This window comes from Schistocerca cancellata, chromosome 6 (assembly GCF_023864275.1).
Source record: "Schistocerca cancellata isolate TAMUIC-IGC-003103 chromosome 6, iqSchCanc2.1, whole genome shotgun sequence".
Classification (NCBI taxonomy): domain Eukaryota; kingdom Metazoa; phylum Arthropoda; class Insecta; order Orthoptera; family Acrididae; genus Schistocerca; species Schistocerca cancellata.
In genome coordinates, this window is record NC_064631.1 from 725631988 (window position 1) to 725654408 (window position 22421).

At 44.6% G+C, this 22421-nt stretch overlaps 1 protein-coding gene across 1 annotated transcript in view; it reads right to left on the bottom strand.

The window, feature by feature from the left end:
• LOC126088492 (laminin subunit alpha-1) overlaps window positions 1-22421 on the bottom strand; it is a 717591-nt gene that overhangs the window by 274662 nt on the left and 420508 nt on the right. The window contains exon 12 of the mRNA XM_049906633.1: window positions 16969-17075. Coding sequence (XP_049762590.1) covers window positions 16969-17075 — 107 coding nt within the window. The remainder of the gene's footprint in view (window positions 1-16968; window positions 17076-22421) is intronic.

Consider the following 22421-nt stretch of genomic DNA (forward strand, 5'->3'; position numbering starts at 1 on the left):
CTCGCTCGTTCCGTTCATCTTACTGAACCGTTCCTTTGGACCCGTTAGTTCCCGAACGACCCGTCTCTAGTCCGCTGCGATCGGCTGCTGTCAAACAGAGCGCGAGAAGGGCGCAGCGATCCAGCTGTCGAATGGAGCTCGTTGCGAGCGAGTCAGCTGCTGTCCAGTAAACACGACGAGCAGTTCTCACGACGATCAATTGTTGCCTTTATTTGCACTCGCGTCGAGGAAACGAAGAAACAGGAAATGTGAAATTAACACTGAGCGACAAGATGACGGGGAATTTCATCGTCGTCGCAAGTAACTGTGGTCTTGTGAAGACCGTTAAGTCAGTTATTTTCGAATGGCTCCGAACAACTGGAAACGTCACACAAACTGATTTAACCGAAAATCTCAAAAACTGAAACGGACTAGACAAAGCCCATATATTCAAAGGAAAGACTTGTCAATTTATTTGAAGCAAGCATGTTATTTTTGATGTTAACTGATTCTTCCGTCGCGGCTCGGTAGAACATTGTTTGTGATAGAAACCATTTATTTTATTTTACTATTTCCTGTAACTGTATTTACAAAAATAGTAATAATCATACAATTTGGAAATATATAAATAAAATATAAATTGAAAAATACTGACAATAATACTTTGTCACCGTGTACAAACAAATTTCAGCTACAGGTCATCATCTACAATGAAACAAAATTTTGCCTCCTCATACATTTCTCTGGAGCTACAAAAGTTTTTGGAAAATTCCCTTGATTCCAAAATTGCAATGGTGACTTCATTTTATGATATAGTGACACCACCGAGTCGGGTGATGCAAGGACTGCGGGATATAGCTTGGTGGTGTTTCGTCGCTTAATTTCGCAGGTTCAATCTCTCCAAATACTGCGCCAGCTGAATTTTTAAATGAGTCCGTGCTCGAGCTGGGAAAGCCTCAAACGAATGTGCGTAACTCAAAAAGAAGTTGCCATGTGGTCGAACTCGCGCTTTTCTCTCCTGTTACAGAATCACGTATGTTTATAATTTCTGACTGCAGCTACAGCTTCGTTTATTTCTTTGCGTATTGACTTTATCGCCGGATGTACTGCCATTATGTATTCTATTATGCCCATCGTCAGGAAGTGGCTCCTCTCACTCTTCAGCATTTGATGATGTATGACGTGACGACAGTGTGTCAGGAAGAAACTCCAAATGACCTGCCCATGACCAATTCCGATACTTCTTGGCAGAACCTGTGCCTCCCTTTATGAATTTCAGGTGTTTGCTACAGGAGTTTCGTAGATGTTTCAGTTTCCACAAACAGTCTCAACTGTTGGTCAAGCCACAAGCAAATTATTTTATTTCATATGATGCGTTTATTTCTAACAAACAGTACAATATATTCCAGATATTTGGCCACTGGCGATCCACACCACATCATTGAATTTAATTCCGCATGGGACGGACAACTGTCTCCAGTTTCGTCAAATACACTGAGGTGGCAAAATCATGGGAGAGCGATATGCACATTCACAGATGGCGGTGGTACCCGTGTACACCAGGTATTAAAGGACCCCACACTGGGGAAGGTGTTATTTGTACTCAGATGACTCATGCGAAAAGGTTTCCGATGTGAGTTCACGTGACCGCACGACGGGAATTAAAGAACACTGAACGGAGCTAGACGTACGAGACATTCTGTCCAGGAAATCGTTAGGCAATTCAATATTCCGAGATCCACAGTGTGCCGAGAATACTAAATTTCAGGCGTCACCTCTCACCACGAACAACGCAGTATCCGACGGCCTCCGCTTAACTACCGAGAGCAGCGGCGTTTATGTAGAATTGTCAGTGCTAACAGACAAGAAACAATGCGTGAAATAACTGCAGAAAGCTGTGGGACGTACGACGAAAGTCGGTTGGGACAGTGCGATGAAATTTGGCGTTAATGAGGTACAGCAGCAGACGACCGACGCGAGTGCCTTTGCTAATCCCACGACATTACCTGCAGCGCCTCCCTGGGCTCGGGCCCTAGTCGACTAGAAAACAATGGCCTGGTCAGTTAAGTCCCGATTTAAGATGGTAGGAGCTGATGGTAGGGTTCGAGTGTGGCGCATACTCCACGAAGCCATGGACCTCAGTTACCAACAAAGCACTGCGCAAACCGGTAGTGGCTCCATAATGGCATGGGCTGTAGTTACACGGAATAGACCGAGTCCTCCGGAGTCCATTTGCAGCCATTGATGGACTTCATGTTCCCAAAAAATGATGTCATGTCACTGGGCCACAACAGTCCACGATTGGTTTGAAGAAAATTCTGGACAGTTCGAGCGAAAGGTTTGGCCACCCGATCACCTGACAAGAATCTCACGAACGTTTATGGGCGTTTCTGCAGGGGACGTCCAACTACTTGTTGGGACCATGCCACGTGGAGCTGCTGCACTGCGTCCGGCACGATGTCAGCAGGTATCCTAGGTCTTTTGCCACCTCAGAGGTATGTGTGTGTCAAGAACTGTACGTCTTACAATCACTGTATTTACCTCAACCAGCAGAGGAAATCTGGAAAAAAATTGAAAGGGGATTGATGAGACGAGATTGATAGAACCGTGGCAATTTCCTAAAAGCATAGTCAGCATAGATGGGAAGCATTTTAAAAGTGAAGTGTCCTAAAAGCAGTGATTCAAATTATGTTTGTTACAAAAACTTGTTTTCAATTGTCGTGCTTGCAGTTACTCATTACGATTACAACTCCGTGGTTATCGACATGGGCAGCTGTGTCAGACACTGTGACAGAACAAGTTCTGAAAACTCTGTATTTATTCCGAGAAATTAAACGAGGAAAATGTATTCTTCCTCCGAAACCACTGCCAGGCACAAACATACCCGTTCCTCGTGTGCTGATAGGTGATGAAGGATTTAAATTAAAAACCATGAGATGACCCCTTTTCCCAAATCAGCGGCCTTGGAAGATGCATCAAAAGCAGTTTTCAGTAAATAAATAGGCAGGAGTCGTCGCGTGGTGGAAAATGTCTTCGGTACACTCGCTCAAGACTAATGAGTCTTTTTAAGGCCTATAGATTTAATCAGGCCCGGATCTGGGGAGTGTGGAGCAAACTGGGATATGTGACCGGGTGGCAGTTTCAGGGGGCGCCAGATTCATATTCTTGAAGAAAAAAAAAATCTTGTTTCACAAAGTGCCTAGCACCCCGTACACGTTGGTCTTTCGATAATTTATATGATTTCGAAACGCATCCCTGTTGGTTTTTGAATATATTTGAAAACAGTCCAAGCTTATTTCTGAACGAATCATAAGTTGACTTTTGAATGCGTGCTTAGTGTACATGATGTCTCTGCCAGGGGTGTCCCCGTCCCATCTAGAAATAAAAAGCTTCCCTGCAGACAAAAAGGGGCGGTGCTATATGTGCTGAGACAAATAAACCAGAAATGGCGAATGCCGATCGATGTTTGTTTATGTGGTTGATTGGGTGTGCGAATGATAAGCGTTATATTCAGACTACCAGAGTGGAAATAAACGACTAACAGGAATAACATGTAAGAAAGATTATATTTTATCTTCTCGATGTATCCAAGAAAACGAAATTGCGACAGAAAGTTTGTGCCAGACTGCTACACTACTAAGGGCCAGTTATACAGTCCCCGGATAGTAGCCACTTAAGTTCTATTCTCGGAACAGCACAGAATAACACCTAACCTGAGAATAAACGCGTGATAACTGAAACGGTGATGCTGGCAGGGTTAGCGAAGTTAGCCGAAGAATAAGTTGTCATGGCAGGAATAGTTATAGAATTAGTAATGACAAGATCGTTTTCTAGACTGAGGAAGGAGAAAACGGAAACATCACAAAAACAATATAGAGGAATATGACGATTCCAAATATATATAAAAATTTCGTACTACTACTACTACTTTTCAATCTCATGCTCGAGATATTGGGGCATATCAATGCAATGTGAAACAATTTCCTAACATAAAAGTTTTTGTTTGTAGTAGTCCTACTAGGCATTTGATATTGGTACTCCGTGAATTATATTCTGTCGTATTATTTATGTAAATGAGTTACACAAAAACGACCATTTGTGCCAAAACAGTCTCGCTTATTTGATGTGTGTTATAACTGGTGCAATATTAGAAAGGCCTATTTCGTTTTATCTAGCAGACAGTAACATAACAGACGTAATGAAATCTAGAAACCACGTTAGTCTTGGGTACTATTCGTATTAACAGCTTTTTCAGTATTAGATAACGACATTTTGATTTTTAGTGTAGCAAAATGTCTGACGAACTTTGATGATGTAATAGATTCTTTCGCAGAAAGAAAAGCACGCCGTATAAAGATGTAGCAAGATTAGAGAGAGAAAAAAAATACTCGGACGTAAGGATTGAAGAAATATGTACTGCCATGCTTGCCTCTTGTCTTGACTGGTTTTATGTTTCCTATTTTTAATTTTATGTCACATAAAAGAGAAAGCTATTAATTAATAGACAATAAAGAGCGCAAATTTTCTGAAGAGTTCTTATTCTCCGAGTCTCAAATAATTCCCCCCCCCCCCCCCCACTATTAATTGTGAGCTTTTTGTAAGAAGGAGAGGGGGGGGGCGATGATGGGTGTCAAACCGGCCGACAGGGAACAGGAGAGGCACCACAGGACAGCCTAATTTCCCCTGTCTTGAATGGAGGCTTGATGGCTCCCATTACACAACATATACGTTTGAATTCCACAGAGCGAAATACAGTACGTGCGATAGAAGAATGCCGTGTGAAGAGCACCTCGGTACACTGAAGACCAAATAACAAGTCTTTCATTTCGTCGAACATATACGCTTTATACAGGATGGTCCATTGATCGTGACCGGGCCAAATATATCACGAAATAAGCGTCAAACGAAAAAACTACAAAGAACGAAACTTGTCTAGCTTGAAGGGGGAAACCAGATGGTGTCATGGTTGGCCCGCTAGATGGCGCTGCCATAGGTCAAACGGAGATCAACTGCGTTTTTTTAAAATAAGAACCCCCATTTTATTACATATTCGTAGTACGTAAAGAAATATGAATGTTTCAGTTGGACCACTTTTTTCGGTTTGTGATAGATGGCGCTGTAATAGTCACAAACACATGGCTCACAATTTTAGACAAACAGTTGGTAACAGGTAGGTTTTTTAAATTAAAATACAGAACGTAGGTACGTTTGAACATTTTATTTCGGTTGTTCCAATGTGATACATGTACCTTTGTGAACTTATCATTTCTGAGAACGCATGCTGTTACAGCGTGATTACCTGTAAATACCACATTAATGCAATAAATGCTAAAAATTATGTCCGTCATCCTCAATGCATTTGGCAATATGTGTAACGACATTCCTCTCAACAGCGAGTAGTTCGCCTTCCGCAATGTTCGCGCATGCATTGACAATGCGCTGGCGTATGTTGTCAGCCGTTGTCGGTGGATCACGATAGCAAATATCCTTCAACTTTCCCCACAGAAAGGAATCCGGGGACGTCAGATCCGGTGAACGTGCGGGCCATGGTATGACTTCGACGACGAATCCACCTGTCATGAAATCAGTACCGCTTGAACCGCACGCGAGCTATATGCCGGACATCCATCATGTTGGAAGTACATCGCCATTCTGTCATGCAGTGAAACATCTTGTAGTAACATCGGTAGAACATTACGTAGGAAATGATCATACATTGCACCATTTAAATTGCCATCCATAAAATGAGGGCCAATTATCCATCCTCCCATAATGCCGCACCATACATTAACCCGCCAAGGTCGCTGATGTTCCACTTGTCTCAGCCATCGTGGATTTTCCGTTGCCCAATAGTGCATGTTATGCCGGTTTACGTTACCGCTGTTGGTGAATGACGCTTGGTCAATAAATACAACGCGTGCAAAAAATCTGTCATCGTCCCGTAATTTCTCTTGTGCCCAGTGGCAGAACTGTAAACGACGTTCAGAGTCGTCGCCATGAAATTCCTGGGGCATGGAAATATGGTACGGATACAATCAATGTTGATGTAGCATTCTCAACAGCGACGTTTTTGAGATTTCCGATTCTCGCGCAATTTGGCTGCTACTGATGTGCGGATTAGCCGCGACCACAGCTAAAACACCTACTTGGGCATCATCATTTGTTGCAGGTCGTGCTTGACGTTTCACATGTGGCTGAACACTTCCTGTTTCCTTAAATAACGTAACTATCCGGCGAACGGTCCGGACACTTGGATCATGTCGTCCAGGATACCGAGCAGCATACATAACACACGCCCGGTTGACATTTTGATCTCAATAGCCATACATCAACACGATATCGATCTTTCCCGCAGTTGGTAAACGGTCCCTTTTCACACGGGTAATGTATCACGAAGCAAATACTGTCCGCACTGGCGGAATGTTACGTGATACCACGTACTTATACGTTTATGACTATTACAGCGCCATCTGTCAAAAAGCGAAAAAAGTGGTCCAACTAAAACATTCATATTTCTTTACGTACTAAACGAATGTGTAATAGAAAATGGGGGTTCATATTTACAAAAAACGCAGTTAATATCAGTTTCACCTCAACCGTAGCGCTATCTGGTTTCCCCCTTCAAGTTAGACGAGTTTCGTTCTTTGTAGTTTTTTCGTTTGATGCTTATTTCGTGACATATTTGGCCCGGTCACTAACAATGGACCACCCTGTGTATCAAGGTCTTCACAAAGATGTGCGTTACAAAATGATCATATTTTTGAAAAATCGATTTTTTGAAGTTTTGACGTCCTATCTCAAACTTCCGAGAGAGGGTGGGGCGGGGGCGGAGGGGGGTGTGCTGCACTATCAAGTTTTTGTCCCGGTTCGGGAATATCGTAGCTCCGGAACTGGACTTATCAATCGATTCTGCAGGCGCTGTTATCATAGCGGCATATTTGCAGCTTAAATTGTGCCATAGTGACACCACTAGTTTGTACAAGCACATTAGTATTCAACTGAACTGTATGTGCACAGCAATATTCATCTGGTACTATATCATGCAACTGCTCATTTATTTATAAACATAGAAAACGGGTGTTTGATATAAACATGCGTCATTTTCTCCCTTGTTGCGGCCTTTTTCATCACACTTTTACAGTCATCGTACAAAAATACATTCGCTTCACAAACACAATCAGTCTTTCTGTTCCTGCCTGCCACGAGTCTTGTAGAAAATCGCAGCTGCGCGCCGCAGGCGAGGCTGGTCTGGCGCGGGACGACGAAGTGTGGGTGTGCAAAACACAGGCTGCGACGGGTCGAGCGCTTCCCGTTCGACAGAGCCTGAAGGCGCTCGCGCGCGGATCACGTTATACTCGGTTAAAGGACCACCGAGGACGGTTGTGTACAGGGGTTGGACAAAAATATGGAAAGACCGAGTAATTGCATGCTTGAACATAAATGACAGGTAAAAATATTTGTCAGCATTTTGTCAATAAATTATTGAATGCCTGAATGCTGATACAATGAACACTAAAATATACTTAAAATTTTTTTTCGATAGAAACATTTTGTCGCCCCCAAAATTTTGCCACCCTGTGCAGCTACACATGTTGACATGTTGCGCCTGCCTAAATACGGACCTGCATATTTTCTTCCGAAAAGGACTTTATAACGTACATGAATTTCACTATAAATTTTCCCAGTTCGTTAAAAATTGAAGTTATTTTACCTTCATGTTCGCTTCTTAGCCGTCATTTTTGCTTCATACAGGGAGGATTCACATTTGCCACTTCTGTATCATTTTTGCCGAAGGCAATGTAATTCCGTATTTTGCTCTTTCTCAGGTGGCTCGGTCACATCCGCATGAACAGTCAGTACTGCGCCTGTTTCAGATAAATGGTAATACACTACTGAAAATGTCCTCTACTAGTGTGTAGAAAATTCTTGTTCTGAACACATCATGTTTGTAATGGGGCCAGCTACTTGCTTGTCTTGTGACACTGTGTCATCTCTCATGATCATCACACGCTCTCCATGTGAATCATCACAAGAGCCGTATTTTCATCAAACACTAAGACATGTTTGTTTCATACTGGATCATTAGTGGTACAACCACACTGACAACAAATGTATCACCATAATATGTTGTGGTAGGGGTACATTCACTCCATGAATCACGGACGTTGACAAGGTGGGTGATTTCTGAGCCTCACTGATGCAGACACGGGTACAGTAATGCAACCACAATGGAAGGGTGTCTGTAGAGACGCTAGACAAACATATGGTTCCTGAAGAGGAGCAGCAGCCTTTTCAGCAGTGCCAACAGCGTGGGTGATGGGCTGATCTGAACTTTTAACATTGGCCACCACGGTTTTGCTGTGTTGCCACTCAAACAGCTGAAATCATGGGAAAACTACAGCCGTTATTTCTCCCGAGGGCATTCAGCTCTGCTATAAGGTTAAGTCATGATGCTATCCTCTTGGGTAAAGTATTTCAAAGGGCAAATAGACCCACATTCGGATCTCCGGCCGGAATATTCACGAGGATGTGATCAACAGACCACAACTGATCTTCTACGGATTGGAGCGTGGAATGTTACATCATAGGTTGAAGTTAGGTACAGTGGGAATTAGTGAAGTGCAGCAGCAGATAGGACTTCTCGTCAGGTTAGTAGAGAGTTATCAGCACAAAATCAAATAGAGGTAATGATTGAATAGGTCTGATAATCAGTAAGAAAATAGGAATGCGGATGAGCACAGTGAATGCATTATCAAGCCGAGACAAACAAGGAGCCCACAGACTCCACAGTATTACAAGTTTATATGTGAACTACCTCCACATATGATGAAGAGTGAAAGAATGTACAATGAGATAATATAAATTATTCAGGCTGTTAAGGGAGAAGAAAATTTAATTGTGATGACTGGAGTTTGGTTATAGGAAAAAGTAGAGAAGGAAAAATAGTAGGAGAATATGGACTGGTCCAAAGGATTGAGAGTAGAATCATCTGGTAGAATTTTGCACAGAGAATACGTCAGTAATCACCAACACTTCGTTAAAGACTCATGAAGGAAAGTTATGTACCGGGGTTTGACAAAAATATGGAAGCACCGTGTTAAGGGATACTTGAACATAAATGCAGACTCCTGCCAAGCGTGAAGGCTGTGCTGTGGTATTTGACCACAAACAGCAACTGTGCAATGTCCTCAGTACGTCGTGTCAGTCCTGGTCAACAGTGTTCTGTGTAGTTGTGAGTGCATTATGTCTGAACGTGAGAAAATTATTGGTACTCGTATGGTAGGTGTTTCTGTAACCACAGGAGCTGAAGTGCTCGGTGGTTTCAGGAGACACGATATGGTAGATTTATAGTGTATACAGGAAAGCTGAAAAACATGATTAGCTAGGTTACAACGCGGATGAAAGTGTACATTTAATGATGACACAGGATAGCTGAAGAAGTTTGTGAAGAAAAATAAGAGGACGCAGTTGCAGAAGTCACTGCGGAACTGAATGTGGCACTCCAGAACCCTGTCAGTACAAAAACAACACGGAGGGAGCTTCAACAGCAGGAAGTTGCAGGGTGGGCTGGAATTAGAAAGCCACTCATCAGTGATGCAGATGCTCATAACAGGAGGACGTGGCGCCTACCTGTCAAAGAGGTGGCGATGAAGAAGAAGTGTAGGCCGCGACGCGCGAATACCCAGATTTTATGCTCCCCAGTATTCGAGAACCAGAGCATTCGGAGGCTTGCAACAAACTCAGAACATACTTTGAAATCTTTATGAAAAGTTTTCCTGCTGACAACCCCCACAAAATGATGAAAGGGAAAAAGTTTATCGCTTACTACATTTTCGCTGTCCACACAAAAAACTGTCGCAGTAGGCATGACGTCATGACGCTTACATTTATTGCTTCTTTGCTATAATTCTATTCGCAACACATTTAACAGACAGTATCCACATATGGTGCTGAATGTGCTTAAAAGCGGCAAGTGAAGTGTTTATCTTTTTCTGTGTTTCCACGCAGTATATTTATTAAATTTCGTGCGTGTTTCTCTGTTTAGGAGGTTTGATCCCGCGTTTCTGTAAGTGTAAATTCATGAGGTCTGTAGCGCAGTAGTTGCTCATTTGTTTTGTTTTGAAAGCGACCACCTGTTTAGTGAGCCAATCGGCCTCCAGCTCTCGGCTGATAGACGCCTACTAGTTATTGAGAGCTCCAATGATAGGGGCGCTGTGGAGCCCCTTAGGCAGATGGCTTTGAGGGCTGGAAAGAAAAGCAGCGAGCGGCCTTGCCGGTGGCTGTCGAGCGTGCAGAGTGCAGTCGTCTGGATGTTGTGCCTCACGCCGGTACCAACGACGCCTGACGCACGGATTCTGAGGTGATTTTCAGTTCGTACAGACCGCTGGCGGTGGCGGCGAAGACTGCCGGCCTCACGTGCGTGGTGACAGCAGAAAATTCTGGTCGAGAGTAAAATCGCTAAGCGGGTCTAAGGCTTCCATTCAGTTGCTTCTTGATCAGTCTGGTGTCGCAGCTGAAGATAGCAAAACGAAAGCCGAAGTTTTAAATTTCACGTTCAAGAAATCGTTCACACAGGAGAATAGTACAGACATACCGTCATTTGAACATCGGTCAGACTCCCTTATGGACGACATGGCAGTAGGCATATCTGGCGTAGAGAAACAGCTGAAAGATTTTAAAGCAAATAAATCATCAGGTCCGGATGGAATTCCAGTTCTATTTTACCAAGAGTCCTCTACGGCATTGGCCCTTTACCTATCATGCATTTATCGCGAGCCTCTCGCCCAGCACAAGCGACTGGAAAAAAGTGAAGGTGACTCCAGTACATAAGAAGGGTAAAAGAACGGACCCGCAGAATTTCAGACCAATATCGCTAACTTCTGTTTAATCCAGAATCCTTGAACATATTCTCAGTTCGAATATAATAAACTTTCTTGAGACCGAGAACCCTGTGTCCACGAATCAGCACGGTTTTAGAAAGCATCGCTCGAGCGAAACTCAGCTTGCCCTTCTCTCACATGATTTACTGAGAACTACCGATGAAGGGCAACAGGCAGACTCCATATTTCTAGATTTACGGTGCCCTGTTGCGGGCTGTTACAGAAGGTACAAGCATGTGGAATAAGTTCACAGATATGTGAGTGGCTCGAAGACTCCTTAAATAATAGAACCCAGTATGTTGTCCTCGAAGGCGAGTGTTCATCAGAGGCAAGGGTATCGTCAGGAGTGCTCCAGGGAAGTGCGACAGGGCCGCTGTTGTTCTCTCAATACATAAACGACTTGGCGGATGGGGTGGGCAGCAATCTTCCGTTGTCTGCTGATGATGCCGTGGCGTACGGCGAGGTGTCGAAGTTGAGTGACTGTAGGAAGATACAAGGCGACTTTGACAAAATTTCCTGTTGGTGTGATGTATACCAACTGGTCCTAAATGTGGTAAAATGTAAATTAATGCGGATGAGTAGGAAGATCAAACCTGTAATGTTCGGATACAGTATTGCTAGTGTCCTGCTTGACACTGTCAAGTCGTTTAAATATCTGGGCGACATTTTGCAAAGCGATATGAGGTGCAACGAGCATGTCAGGACTGTGGTAGGGAAGGCGAGTGGTCGACTTCGGTTCACTGGGAGAATTTTAGGAAGGAGTGGTTCACCTGTAACTAGACCGCATGTAGGACGCTGGTGCCAACTATTCTTGAGTACTGCTCGAGTGCTTGGGGTCCGTACCAGGTCGGATTCAAGTAAGACATCGAAGCAATTCGGAGGCCGGCTGCTAGATTTATTACCAGTAGGTTCGACAACACGTAAGTGTTACGGAGATGCTATGGCAACTCAAATGGGAATCCATAGAGGGAAGGCGACGTGCGAGGAGCACTTTAGAAGAAATTTAAGCTGGCTGCCGAACGATTCTGCTGCTGCGAACATACATTGCGCGTAAGGACCACGAAGATAAGATACGAGAAACAGGGGCTCACACGGAGGCATATAGAGCGTCGTTTTTCTCTCGCTGTATTTGCGAGTGGATCAGGAAAGGAAGTGAGTAGTAGTGGTGTAGTGTACCGTCCGCCAGGCACCGTGCGCTGGCTTGCGGAGTATTTACGTAGGTGTATATATAGATGTAGAAAATTATATCGTTGTACGACACGTAGTTCAGAAGATACGACGGAAGGAGGAGATGGGCAGAGAGAAAGAGAGAGAGAGGAGCAGACTCACAGGAAGAGAGAGGAGGAGGAGATGAGCATAGAAAGGAAAGAGGATGACATGGACAGAGAATGGGCGAGGGGAGAGAGAGGGGGGGTAGGAGGAGGTCAGGGAGGCGGACAGAGGAGAGGGACAGAGAGAGGGGGAAGGAAGCGATGGACTAATATAAATGAAGTAAAAACACACATCAAAAAACGTTTTGCGTCACCTCGGTTCCGAGAGTTCCGGAACTTGTACAGAAAATTGGAATGGAGATCAACAAAACATCATTTCCGCCCTTTTTATTGCTCATGAAAACCACACACTGCATGTGGTACCCCCATACAGCGAGACCTTCAGAGGTGGTGGCCCAGATTGCTGTACTCATCGGTACCTCTAATACCCAGTAGGACGACCTCTAGCATTGATGCATGCCTGTATCGTCTGGCATACTATCCACACGTTCATCAAGGCACTTTTGGTCCAGATTATCCCCCTCCTCAACGGCGATTCGGCGTAGATCCTTCAGAGTGGCTGGTGAGTCACGCCGTTCATAAACAGCCCTTTTCAATCTATCCCAGGCACGGTCGATAGGGGGTCATGTCTGGAGAACATGCTGGCCACTCTATTCGAGCGATGTCGTTATCCTGAAGGAAGTCATTCATAAGATGTGCACTATAAGGGCGCAAATTTTCGTCCATGAAGACGAATGCCTCGCCAATATGCTGCCGATATTGTTGCACTATCGGTCGGAGGATGGCATTCACGTATCGTACAGCCGTTATGGTGCCTTGCACGACCACCAGCGGCGTACGTCGTCCCCCCATAATGCCACCCCAAAACAGCAGAAAACCTCCACCTTTCTGCACACGCTGGACAGTGTTCAGACTGACTGGGTTGCCTCCAAACACGTCTCCGTGGATTGTCTGGTTGAAAGCATATGCGACACTCATCGGTGAAGAGAACGTGATGCCAAACCTGAGCGGTCCATTCGACAGGTTGTTGGGCTCATCTGTACCGCTCTGTATGGTGTCGTGGTTGCAAAATGGACCTCGCCATAGACGTCTGGAGTGAAGATGCGCATCATGCAGCCTATTGCGCACAGTTTGAGTCGTAACACGACGTCTTGTGGCTGCACGAAAAGCATTATTCAACATGGTGGCCTTGCTGTCAGAGTTCTTCCGAGCCATAATCCGTAGGTAGCGGTCATCCACTGCAGTAGTAGCCCTTGGGCGCCCTGAGCGATGCATGTCATCGAAAGTTCCTGTCTCTCTGTATCTCCTCCATGGCCAAACAACATTGCTGTGGTTCATTCCGAGACTCCTGGACACTTCCCGTGTTGAGAGCCCTTCCTGGCACAAAGTAACAGTGCGGACGAGATCGAACCGCGGTATTGCCGTTTAGGCATGACTGAACTACAGACAACATGAGCCGTGTACCTCCTTCCTGGTGGAATGACTGGAAGTGATAGGCTGTCGGGCCCCCTCCGTCTAATAGGCGCTGCTCATGCCTGGTTGTTTACATCTTTGTGCAGGTTTAGTGACTCCTCTGAACAGTTAAAGCGACTGTGTCTGTGATACAATAACCAGTCAACGTCTGTCTTCAGAAGTTCTGGGAACTGGTGTGATGCAAAATTTTTTTTTGATGTGTGTACATATCAGAGCAACGCAGGTACTCAGCTAGTATACACATGCGAACCCGGCAATAGGATATACGTACTATTCTTCTTGTCCCCTCTCTCTTTGTCCATCTCCTCCCCCCCCCCCTCGTCCTGCCCCACCTTTCTGTCCATTCTTCCCTCTCTCTTTGTCTATTTCCTGCTGTGTTCATCTTCTCTTCCCCCCTCTGACACTGAGCTTTGTTTATTGTTGCTGCCAACGAAACCTTGAGTAGGAACTGAAGCCGCTATAAATGATGGGTAGATCGGCTGGGAACATTGGTACACGGGATGTGAGACATCTCTCCTGCTGCTGAATCTGTAAGGATAAGCTACATTCGCAGTATTTGGCATAGTTTTAATCTGCAGACGGGTCGGATTACAAAGTTTCGGACGATTCAGATTCCATAGTAGAATTATAGTCATAAACTTGTAAGTCATAAATACAGCTTTCCTGTTTTGTATTAAAACAGATTATTAGGAAGAAAACAAAACAGTACATAGCTGTGAGTACAGTTTTGTTTAAAACTGAGTAGAAGGAGTATATAATAAGATTTCAGATGACAAGCCAATACCAATCACCGTTATTTATTGTGTAAGGTTAATTCCATGCATGTGTGTAATTTCATTGTAGTTTTAGGAGTTTCGGCCCTTTAGGAATCTTAATATGTCGGTATAACGTTACGAAGAGACAGTTGAGGAGCTTCGGTGAGCTATGTTACATTGGAACTACGAGTTAAGCTGAATATTACGAGTGAAACGGACTATCTACGTTTGGACCAATGGGCTGTCTGTGGACCGGTTTGGTATTTTCAAAATTGTATTCGAGTCTGTGGGAGGGCCGAGCTCCAGAACGGCTTAAATAAAAAAAATAAATGGGCGGACAACGCGTCGGGATTAATGCTCGCGCTGCCTTGCACTGTTGTTTCTGGTAATCTGCATTATTGTTATTAAATTAACTCGATTGAGCTTGTCCCGTTCTGCTTTTGGACCGACGAGGTTTTATTCTTGGTGTATTTTGACGGACCGGCCATCGGCGAGACAACGGCGCGTCGGTCCCGGAGATCTTGCAGCAGTTGTCTCAGGTAGGAAGCTCTGAAATCACACTGTCGACTGTCGACCGACATTTCGTTGCTGCGGTGCACCAATACAAATAAACACCTACAGAAAAATATCAGTAAAGTGTGGTACATAGGCTCAAGTCAGTTTTCAGTTTACCTTTTACCAGTTCTCCTTGGTTAACACCTCAAATTAAAATTAAAATTGTGCTGTTAAGGGCAATTTCAATGTCAGAACTTTACATAGATTCAGATAACAAGTTGTGTTGACCTAACGGTTGTATAATTTAACTAACGATATTTTAAAAACACTAGGGATAAGTACTAAACAATTTTGTTCTATAGATGTTGTGAACTCACATTATTAAAGACAGTGCTGATGAAACAGTACAGGCATTTATAATCAGTTAACATCGTCTTGAAGTGGAAACTGTTTACAGCTGCGTCATTTCTATTGATTGCACTGTTTAATAATTGAAGTTTCCCGCCAAGTACATTCTGAATTCTAACAGATCTAAAGTACTATCAATAATAAGCCAATATGCAACAAAGTTACTAGTTTTGTGAAAGATGTTTACTTATAACAAGGCTGCACTGCGTACCCACACATCCATCTTCAGTGACGAACAGTAACCCAGAGTTACTGTTGCAGCAGCTCTTGCTAAATAATTTTTGTAGGTATTTTAATCCGTTTAAATGTCTCACTTAGGGGACTGATGACCTCAGAAGTTAAGTCCCATAGTGCTCAGAGCCGTTTGAACCATTTGTCTCACTTACATGTATTTATTTTGTGTGTGATTCAAGTGTGTTTGTGTCCCGTATCTGTAACCTCAGTCAATCTTTATTAGAGATACGCGCTATGTACCAGATAATATTAGAAATATGTTAGCTGAGGATCGAGGCCGACCGTCTAGGACTTGTACGAGTATTAAATGGACAGGTGTGTGACGCTTCAATCCCAACAGTTTGCGAGGTGTTTTGGTGAACGTCTTGCTACAGAACCTTTATGTGTTACGTGTAGTGAAGCACTTTCAAATTTTACAAAGTAACTGGTCAATTGCGTATTTACTTGTAGGACACGATGTAAATCATTAGAGAGCACTGGCCGAATGACAGACGCTGCAACTTTTTCATAAATGGTCTTAACCGAACAGCTGTAGTAAATCAGAATAATTCAAAGCAGAGATGAAGAAGTTAAGGCCGTTTAAGTTATACAGGGTAATTCCGTGACGATATTACGAACTTTCGTGGATTATGGGGAAGGGTAAATGTATCAATCTGAGGTAAGGAACTTTTGTCTGGAAACTAACGAGATGAAAGTTATAAGCAAAAATCGCTCCGATGCCTCTGACTGTGAACCTCATCTAATGTAGGCTCTTTTCTTCTACATTTTGGGGAGGAGGCAGTATGGACTAAAACAATAAGAAAATTCCAGTAAACGTGGGCTCTATAGTGCATACCTTAAGAGCTATGACCACTTCAATCTTCGATACGATGAAACAAATTTCTTCTACTGCAAGCTCCCTGCTTTTCATGTTTTGAAAGGAGGTAGTATGGCGCAAAACAGGAAAAAATGTCCAGTAAACATAGGCTCTAAAGTTCGTACCTAAAGAGGTAAACAGCACTTGTTCATCTTTGCTACTGTGAAACACACTGAACAAGTGCGTTCTACTGAACAAGAGCTCATACCTCTTTAGGTGTGCATTTTAGAGCCAATGTTTACTAGATGTTTTCCTTGTTTTGGCCGATACCACCTCCCCTCACATATGGAAAGCAAAGAAGTCCACTTCAGAGGTATCAGAGCGATTTTCGCTTTAACTGTCACTTCGGTCATTCCGGGCCAGGTTATCCTACCTCAAATGGTTCAAATGGCTCTGAGCACTATGGGACTTAACTTCTGAGGTCATCGGTCCCCTAGAACTTAGAACTACTTAAACCTAACTAACCTAAGGACATCACACACATCCATGCCCGAGGCAGGATTCTAACCTGGGACCGTAGCGGTCGCGCGGTTCCGGACTGTAGCGCCTTGAACCGCGCGGCCACTCCGGCCGGCCAGAGCAGCAGACGCAGCGCCGGTGGTGGCAGGGCAGGTTACCTGGCAGCGGTCGCAGGCGCGGCCGGTCGTGTGGGGTCTGCAGGGGCACTGGCCAGTCACGATGTCGCACACCGCGCTCGTCGCACCCACGGAGTGGCAGCCGCATCCTGCAACGACAGAGAGGGCCACACTGGTAACAGTCCTTCAATTTCTTGCCTGTTAAAGTAATTAAATTTTGGTAGCTTAGATCGTCATTCTCATATATTACACAAGCTTAGCTGGACACCAGTTTGGCTTCCGAGATAACAGAGGCGGAAGAGAAACTGTCCTACGCGTTCTCAGTATAGTATTGTATTGTATGTTAACCGGGGGCCTAGAAACTACGGAGAGGCTCCGTCCCCGTCGCAGCCGCAGTGGTCCACAACCCCACGACGACTACCGCAGTCCACTTCATCCCTCCACAGCCCCACAACACCGAACCACTCTTTCAGGATTACTGTGCCGTTCGCCCCCCCCCCCTCCCCCCCGGTGGACCCCCCGCCCCAGGGAACGTCTCACACCAGACGATTGTAACCCCCATGTTTGCGTGGTAGAGCAATGGTGGCGTACGCGGACGAGGAGAACTTGTTTGCGCAGCAATCGTCGACATAGCGTAGCTGAGCCGGAATAAGGGTGCGTTAGACCGCACGGCTAACCGGGCGTGCTTCACAGTATAGTAACGGAAGAAAATTTTAGAAGCAACAGAAAAATTTTCGTGGCTTTCGTGGATGACAGGAAATTGTTCGACAACGTCTACTGGAACAAATTAATATAAATTCTAAAGGTTATTGAACTAGACAAAAGATCAAAATTAATTAAAGAAACTGTACTAACAAGGAACCCCTTGAGTCCGACGTCGCAGGTTCAGTCTTTAGTTACGGCTCTTTTGAAAGTGACAGGAAAAATATTAGCTACAAATGACTGACCATGTCCATCAGGAGGGCGACAGAAAATGAGTTTACGGGATGTGCAGAAATCATCCTTCTATGGGATATCTGTGTTACTCTTCACAAAATGGAAATCGTCGACATTCGAGAAATGTTCAAAACAAACCATTAACTTGCACCATGAACACCGAATGAAAAATGGAGTGCCACAGTAATCACCATCAAGATCGAAGGCGAGCTCCTTGCAAGATACAAACCGGCTGGACGTTCAGCTAGGTATCCACTCTTAAAGAATGCATATAGAATCATACTGGTGTAACGGGGTGATGAGAACTGAGGCAATATGATGACAAGTAACAGAAGGCGAAACAGTCTGCCGTGGAGCTTATGACGAAACTGGCTATCTTTTAAGGCGTAGCTCCAGATAATGCGATAATATGTTTTACAGGCACGGAAAGAAACAAACATCCAGAGGCTGGATTTGTCCGGTGGTTGCAGGCGGTATGAATTGCAATGTGATACACTTTTCAGCATGGATGGTTTGCTCTTGAGGAGTATGAGTATTATACGCAGACCAGGAATCAAGCGAATGCAAGTTACTTTGATCAGATATGGGCCAAAATCAGTTCTTACACTATAGTTGTAGTTCTCTGACGCCCATTTGTCCACTCTCACCTGTCATGTAAATATTCCCTACTGCCCTTGCAAGATCACACACACGAGAAAGAATCGTAGGGGGGCAGAGCACTTCCAACTCGTCGCAGCAAAATAAATGACTTTCCACCCAAATTTACTATCCAGATTAACAGTGAACATAAGCGTATACGAATGCGTTAAGGCATTGGTGTTAGTTGATCTTGGTACAACACTCCTGGTACCTCTAATTTCCAGGGTTCTTCCGTGTGCATTTCCTTTTCAAATCCCGACAGGTCGGAGTTGAAAACAGATTCCTTACTGAACGATGAGATCAATTTGTTTATCTCATCTACAAATTTTCGGGCCGATTCCGCTGTTTACTGTGCATCGTTAACTTGACGCATTGTTTGAAATTTCTTTATTTTACTTCTTCCAATTCTTTAGCAATTTTTAAGTTATGCAACCCGTCCACTGCTTCTCTTGAAATCATTGTAATCTATGTCGCGCGCAATTTGATGTGCACAACGTAGTAGATCACTATCATGCACGTACCGTAAATTGTATCGAGCATCTTTAAAATCCCCAAACACCAGTTCGAAATCTGTTCATAATTTTTTCACTATAATGCGGATGATGTTTCATGTACGTAATTATGTTTAGTATCCGCTCCTTAGACAATGATTCTCCTTTACTATGGGATTTGTGGCTCCCTGTCCCACAAGGATGATGAAGTTCATTGCTTGACGCGTGTTTCAGTATCACTTTCACCTGTTAAGCATATGTCGTCATCACTGTACTCCTCATGTACGTTGTCTGCACAGTCTAGAGTATACGACACCAAACATTGCACTGACTCATCTTGCAGAAACGCCAATATTTCATTTGCCGCTTCTTTTTCATTCTGCGAAATTCCCTGGGTTCCCTTCTGACGAAATGTCAACTTCGGCAACTGTTGTTGTAGATATAATTCAATATCTGCTTTGTTTATCGCTGCCACTGCTCTGCTCTGTATCAACGCCACTAGCATTGTAAAACTGTTAGTGAGTTATTCGTCGTCTACGCAGTTCAACTACGCTCCGTAGCCTCATGCTGTGTTCGCCATTGGCCATCTCCAGTCCCGCCCCCTGTTGCCGTTAGCAGCCAATGTTGTGGTTGCACAGTAGACAATATGTGGGGCGTCGGCGTCGAAAGCAGTAAACATCATTGGCCTTTAGCGACGTCGCACTCCAGAGGTTCCTTGTAAGTACAGCAATAGTAAAGACAAGAAATACAAAAAGGAAGCTAGACTTCTTAAAGGCGTTAGATGAAGATGCCATCTGTCCCCATCCCTGCATGACACCTACATAGAACATGCAATAAACGAGTAAAAGAGCACTGTATATGTATCAGAATAAATAGAGAAAGAATACAGATGCTCAGATTTGCAGATATCATAGCTGTGATAGTTCCAGATGAAAATATCTCCAAATAATCCTAGAAGTTGTGGATACAATACTAACGGATGAGTACGGCATGGAAATGAAGTGAAAAAGACAGAAATATTCGTGTGATCCACGTAAGCAATAGAAATAAACATTAAAACTAAGGAAATAAAATAAAAGAAATAAAGTAATACAAATACACTCCTGGAAATTGAAATAAGAACACCGTGAATTCATTGTCCCAGGAAGGGGAAACTTTATTGACACATTCCTGGGGTCAGATACATCACATGATCACACTGACAGAACCACAGGCACATAGACACAGGCAACAGAGCATGCACAATGTCGGCACTAGTACAGTGTATGTCCACCTTTCGCAGCAATGCAGGCTGCTATTCTCCCATGGAGACGATCGTAGAGATGCTGGATGTAGTCCTGTGGAACGGCTTGCCATGCCATTTCCACCTGGCGCCTCAGTTGGACCAGCGTTCGTGCTGGACGTGCAGACCGCGTGAGACGACGCTTCATCCAGTCCCAAACTTGCTCAATGGGGGACAGATCCGGAGATCTTGCTGGCCTGGGTAGTTGACTTACACCTTCTAGAGCACGTTGCGTGGCACGGGATACATGCGGACGTGCATTGTCCTGTTGGAACAGCAAGTTCCCTTGCCGGTCTAGGAATGGTAGAACGATGGGTTCGATGACGGTTTGGATGTACCGTGCACTATTCAGTGTCCCCTCGACGATCACCAGTGGTGTACGGCCAGTGTAGGAGATCGCTCCCCACACCATGATGCCGGGTGTTGGCCCTGTGTGCCTCGGTCGTATGCAGTCCTGATTGTGGCGCTCCCCTGCACGGCGCCAAACACGCATACGACCATCATTGGCACCAAGGCAGAAGCGACTCTCATCGCTGAAGACGACACGTCTCCATTCGTCCCTCCATTCACGCCTGTCGCGACACCACTGGAGGCGGGCTGCACGATGTTGGGGCGTGAGCGGAAGACGGCCTAACGGTGTGCGGGACCGTAGCCCAGCTTCATGGAGACGGTTGCGAATGGTCCTCGCCGATACCCCAGGAGCAACAGTGTCCCTAATTTGCTGGGAAGTGGCGGTGCGGTCCCCTACGGCACTGCGTAGGATCCTACGGTCTTGGCGTGCATCCGTGCGTCGCTGCGGTCCGGTCCCAGGTCGTCGGGCACGTGCACCTTCCGCCGACCACTGGCGACAACATCGATGTACTGTGGAGACCTCACGCCCCACGTGTTGAGCAATTCGCGGTACGTCCACCCGGCCTCCCGCATGCCCACTATACGCCCTCGCTCAAAGTCCGTCAACTGCACATACGGTTCACGTCCACGCTGTCGCGGCATGCTACCAGTGTTAAAGACTGCGATGGAGCTCCGTGGCAGATCCAAAGAAGAGCGGCGCGTTTCGTCACAGGGTTATTTGGTAAGCGTGATAGCGTTACGGAGATGTTTAGCAAACTCAAGTGGCAGACTCTGCAAGAGAGGCGCTCTGCATCGCGGTGTAGCTTGCTCGCCAGGTTTCGAGAGGGTGCGTTTCTGGATGAGGTATCGAATATATTGCTTCCCCCTACTTATACCTCCCGAGGAGATCACGAATGTAAAATTAGAGAGATTGGAGCGCGCACGGAGGCTTTCAGACAGTCGTTCTGCCCGCGAACCATACGCGACTGGAACAGGAAAGGGAGGTAATGACAGTGGCACGTAAAGTGCCCTCCGCCACACACCGTTGGGTGGCTTGCGAAGTATAAATGTAGATGTAGACTGTGAATCAGTGGTTGTAGATTCTTCTATTCCATTAAACCCATACAAAAATGACATTACAATGCACGCAACACTGTCACACATATGACACTTCATCTGCAGATCGAATGAAGACAGTTTCAAGTCACCTCTATAAATTTCTGAGGACAGCAATGAGAGGTATCTCAATTGTCACTGAGAATCCTGGTAATAATTACTATTATATCTGTTAGCTTCTATATTTCATACGTAGAAAAAATCGATAAATATCGAAACAAGCAAAATAACGACAGGAAAACATCAGCATATAAATATTTCTTGCTAAGCGTCTTTGACATACTAATTCCTTGTTCGTGGCTTATATACAAAACTTGGTTATTGTTCGTATTTACGTATATGAGTATTAAAGAGACTCTGCAGGCTTCTTGTATCTTTGGATGCTCTGTTATTTATCATAATACGTATTTTGTGCGAGTCGTTGACAAGAATATCACATTCTCAGCTTTTACGACACAAATTAACAACGATAAACGACATGTATTTATTAATGTTCTTTACTTTAAAAGATTAACCAGTAACTTTTAGATACTCTAGGCAGTGCAGAATACCATTGGCGCAGATTTTGCATTGAGATGTACACTCATGATCTTGCACAACTTTTATCTACATGGTATCCGCTGAAGCTCATCGAAAAGACCTTATAATTCCATTATGCTACAAGAGACTGTAATGATATTATTTTCTTACTGTGCTAGGTT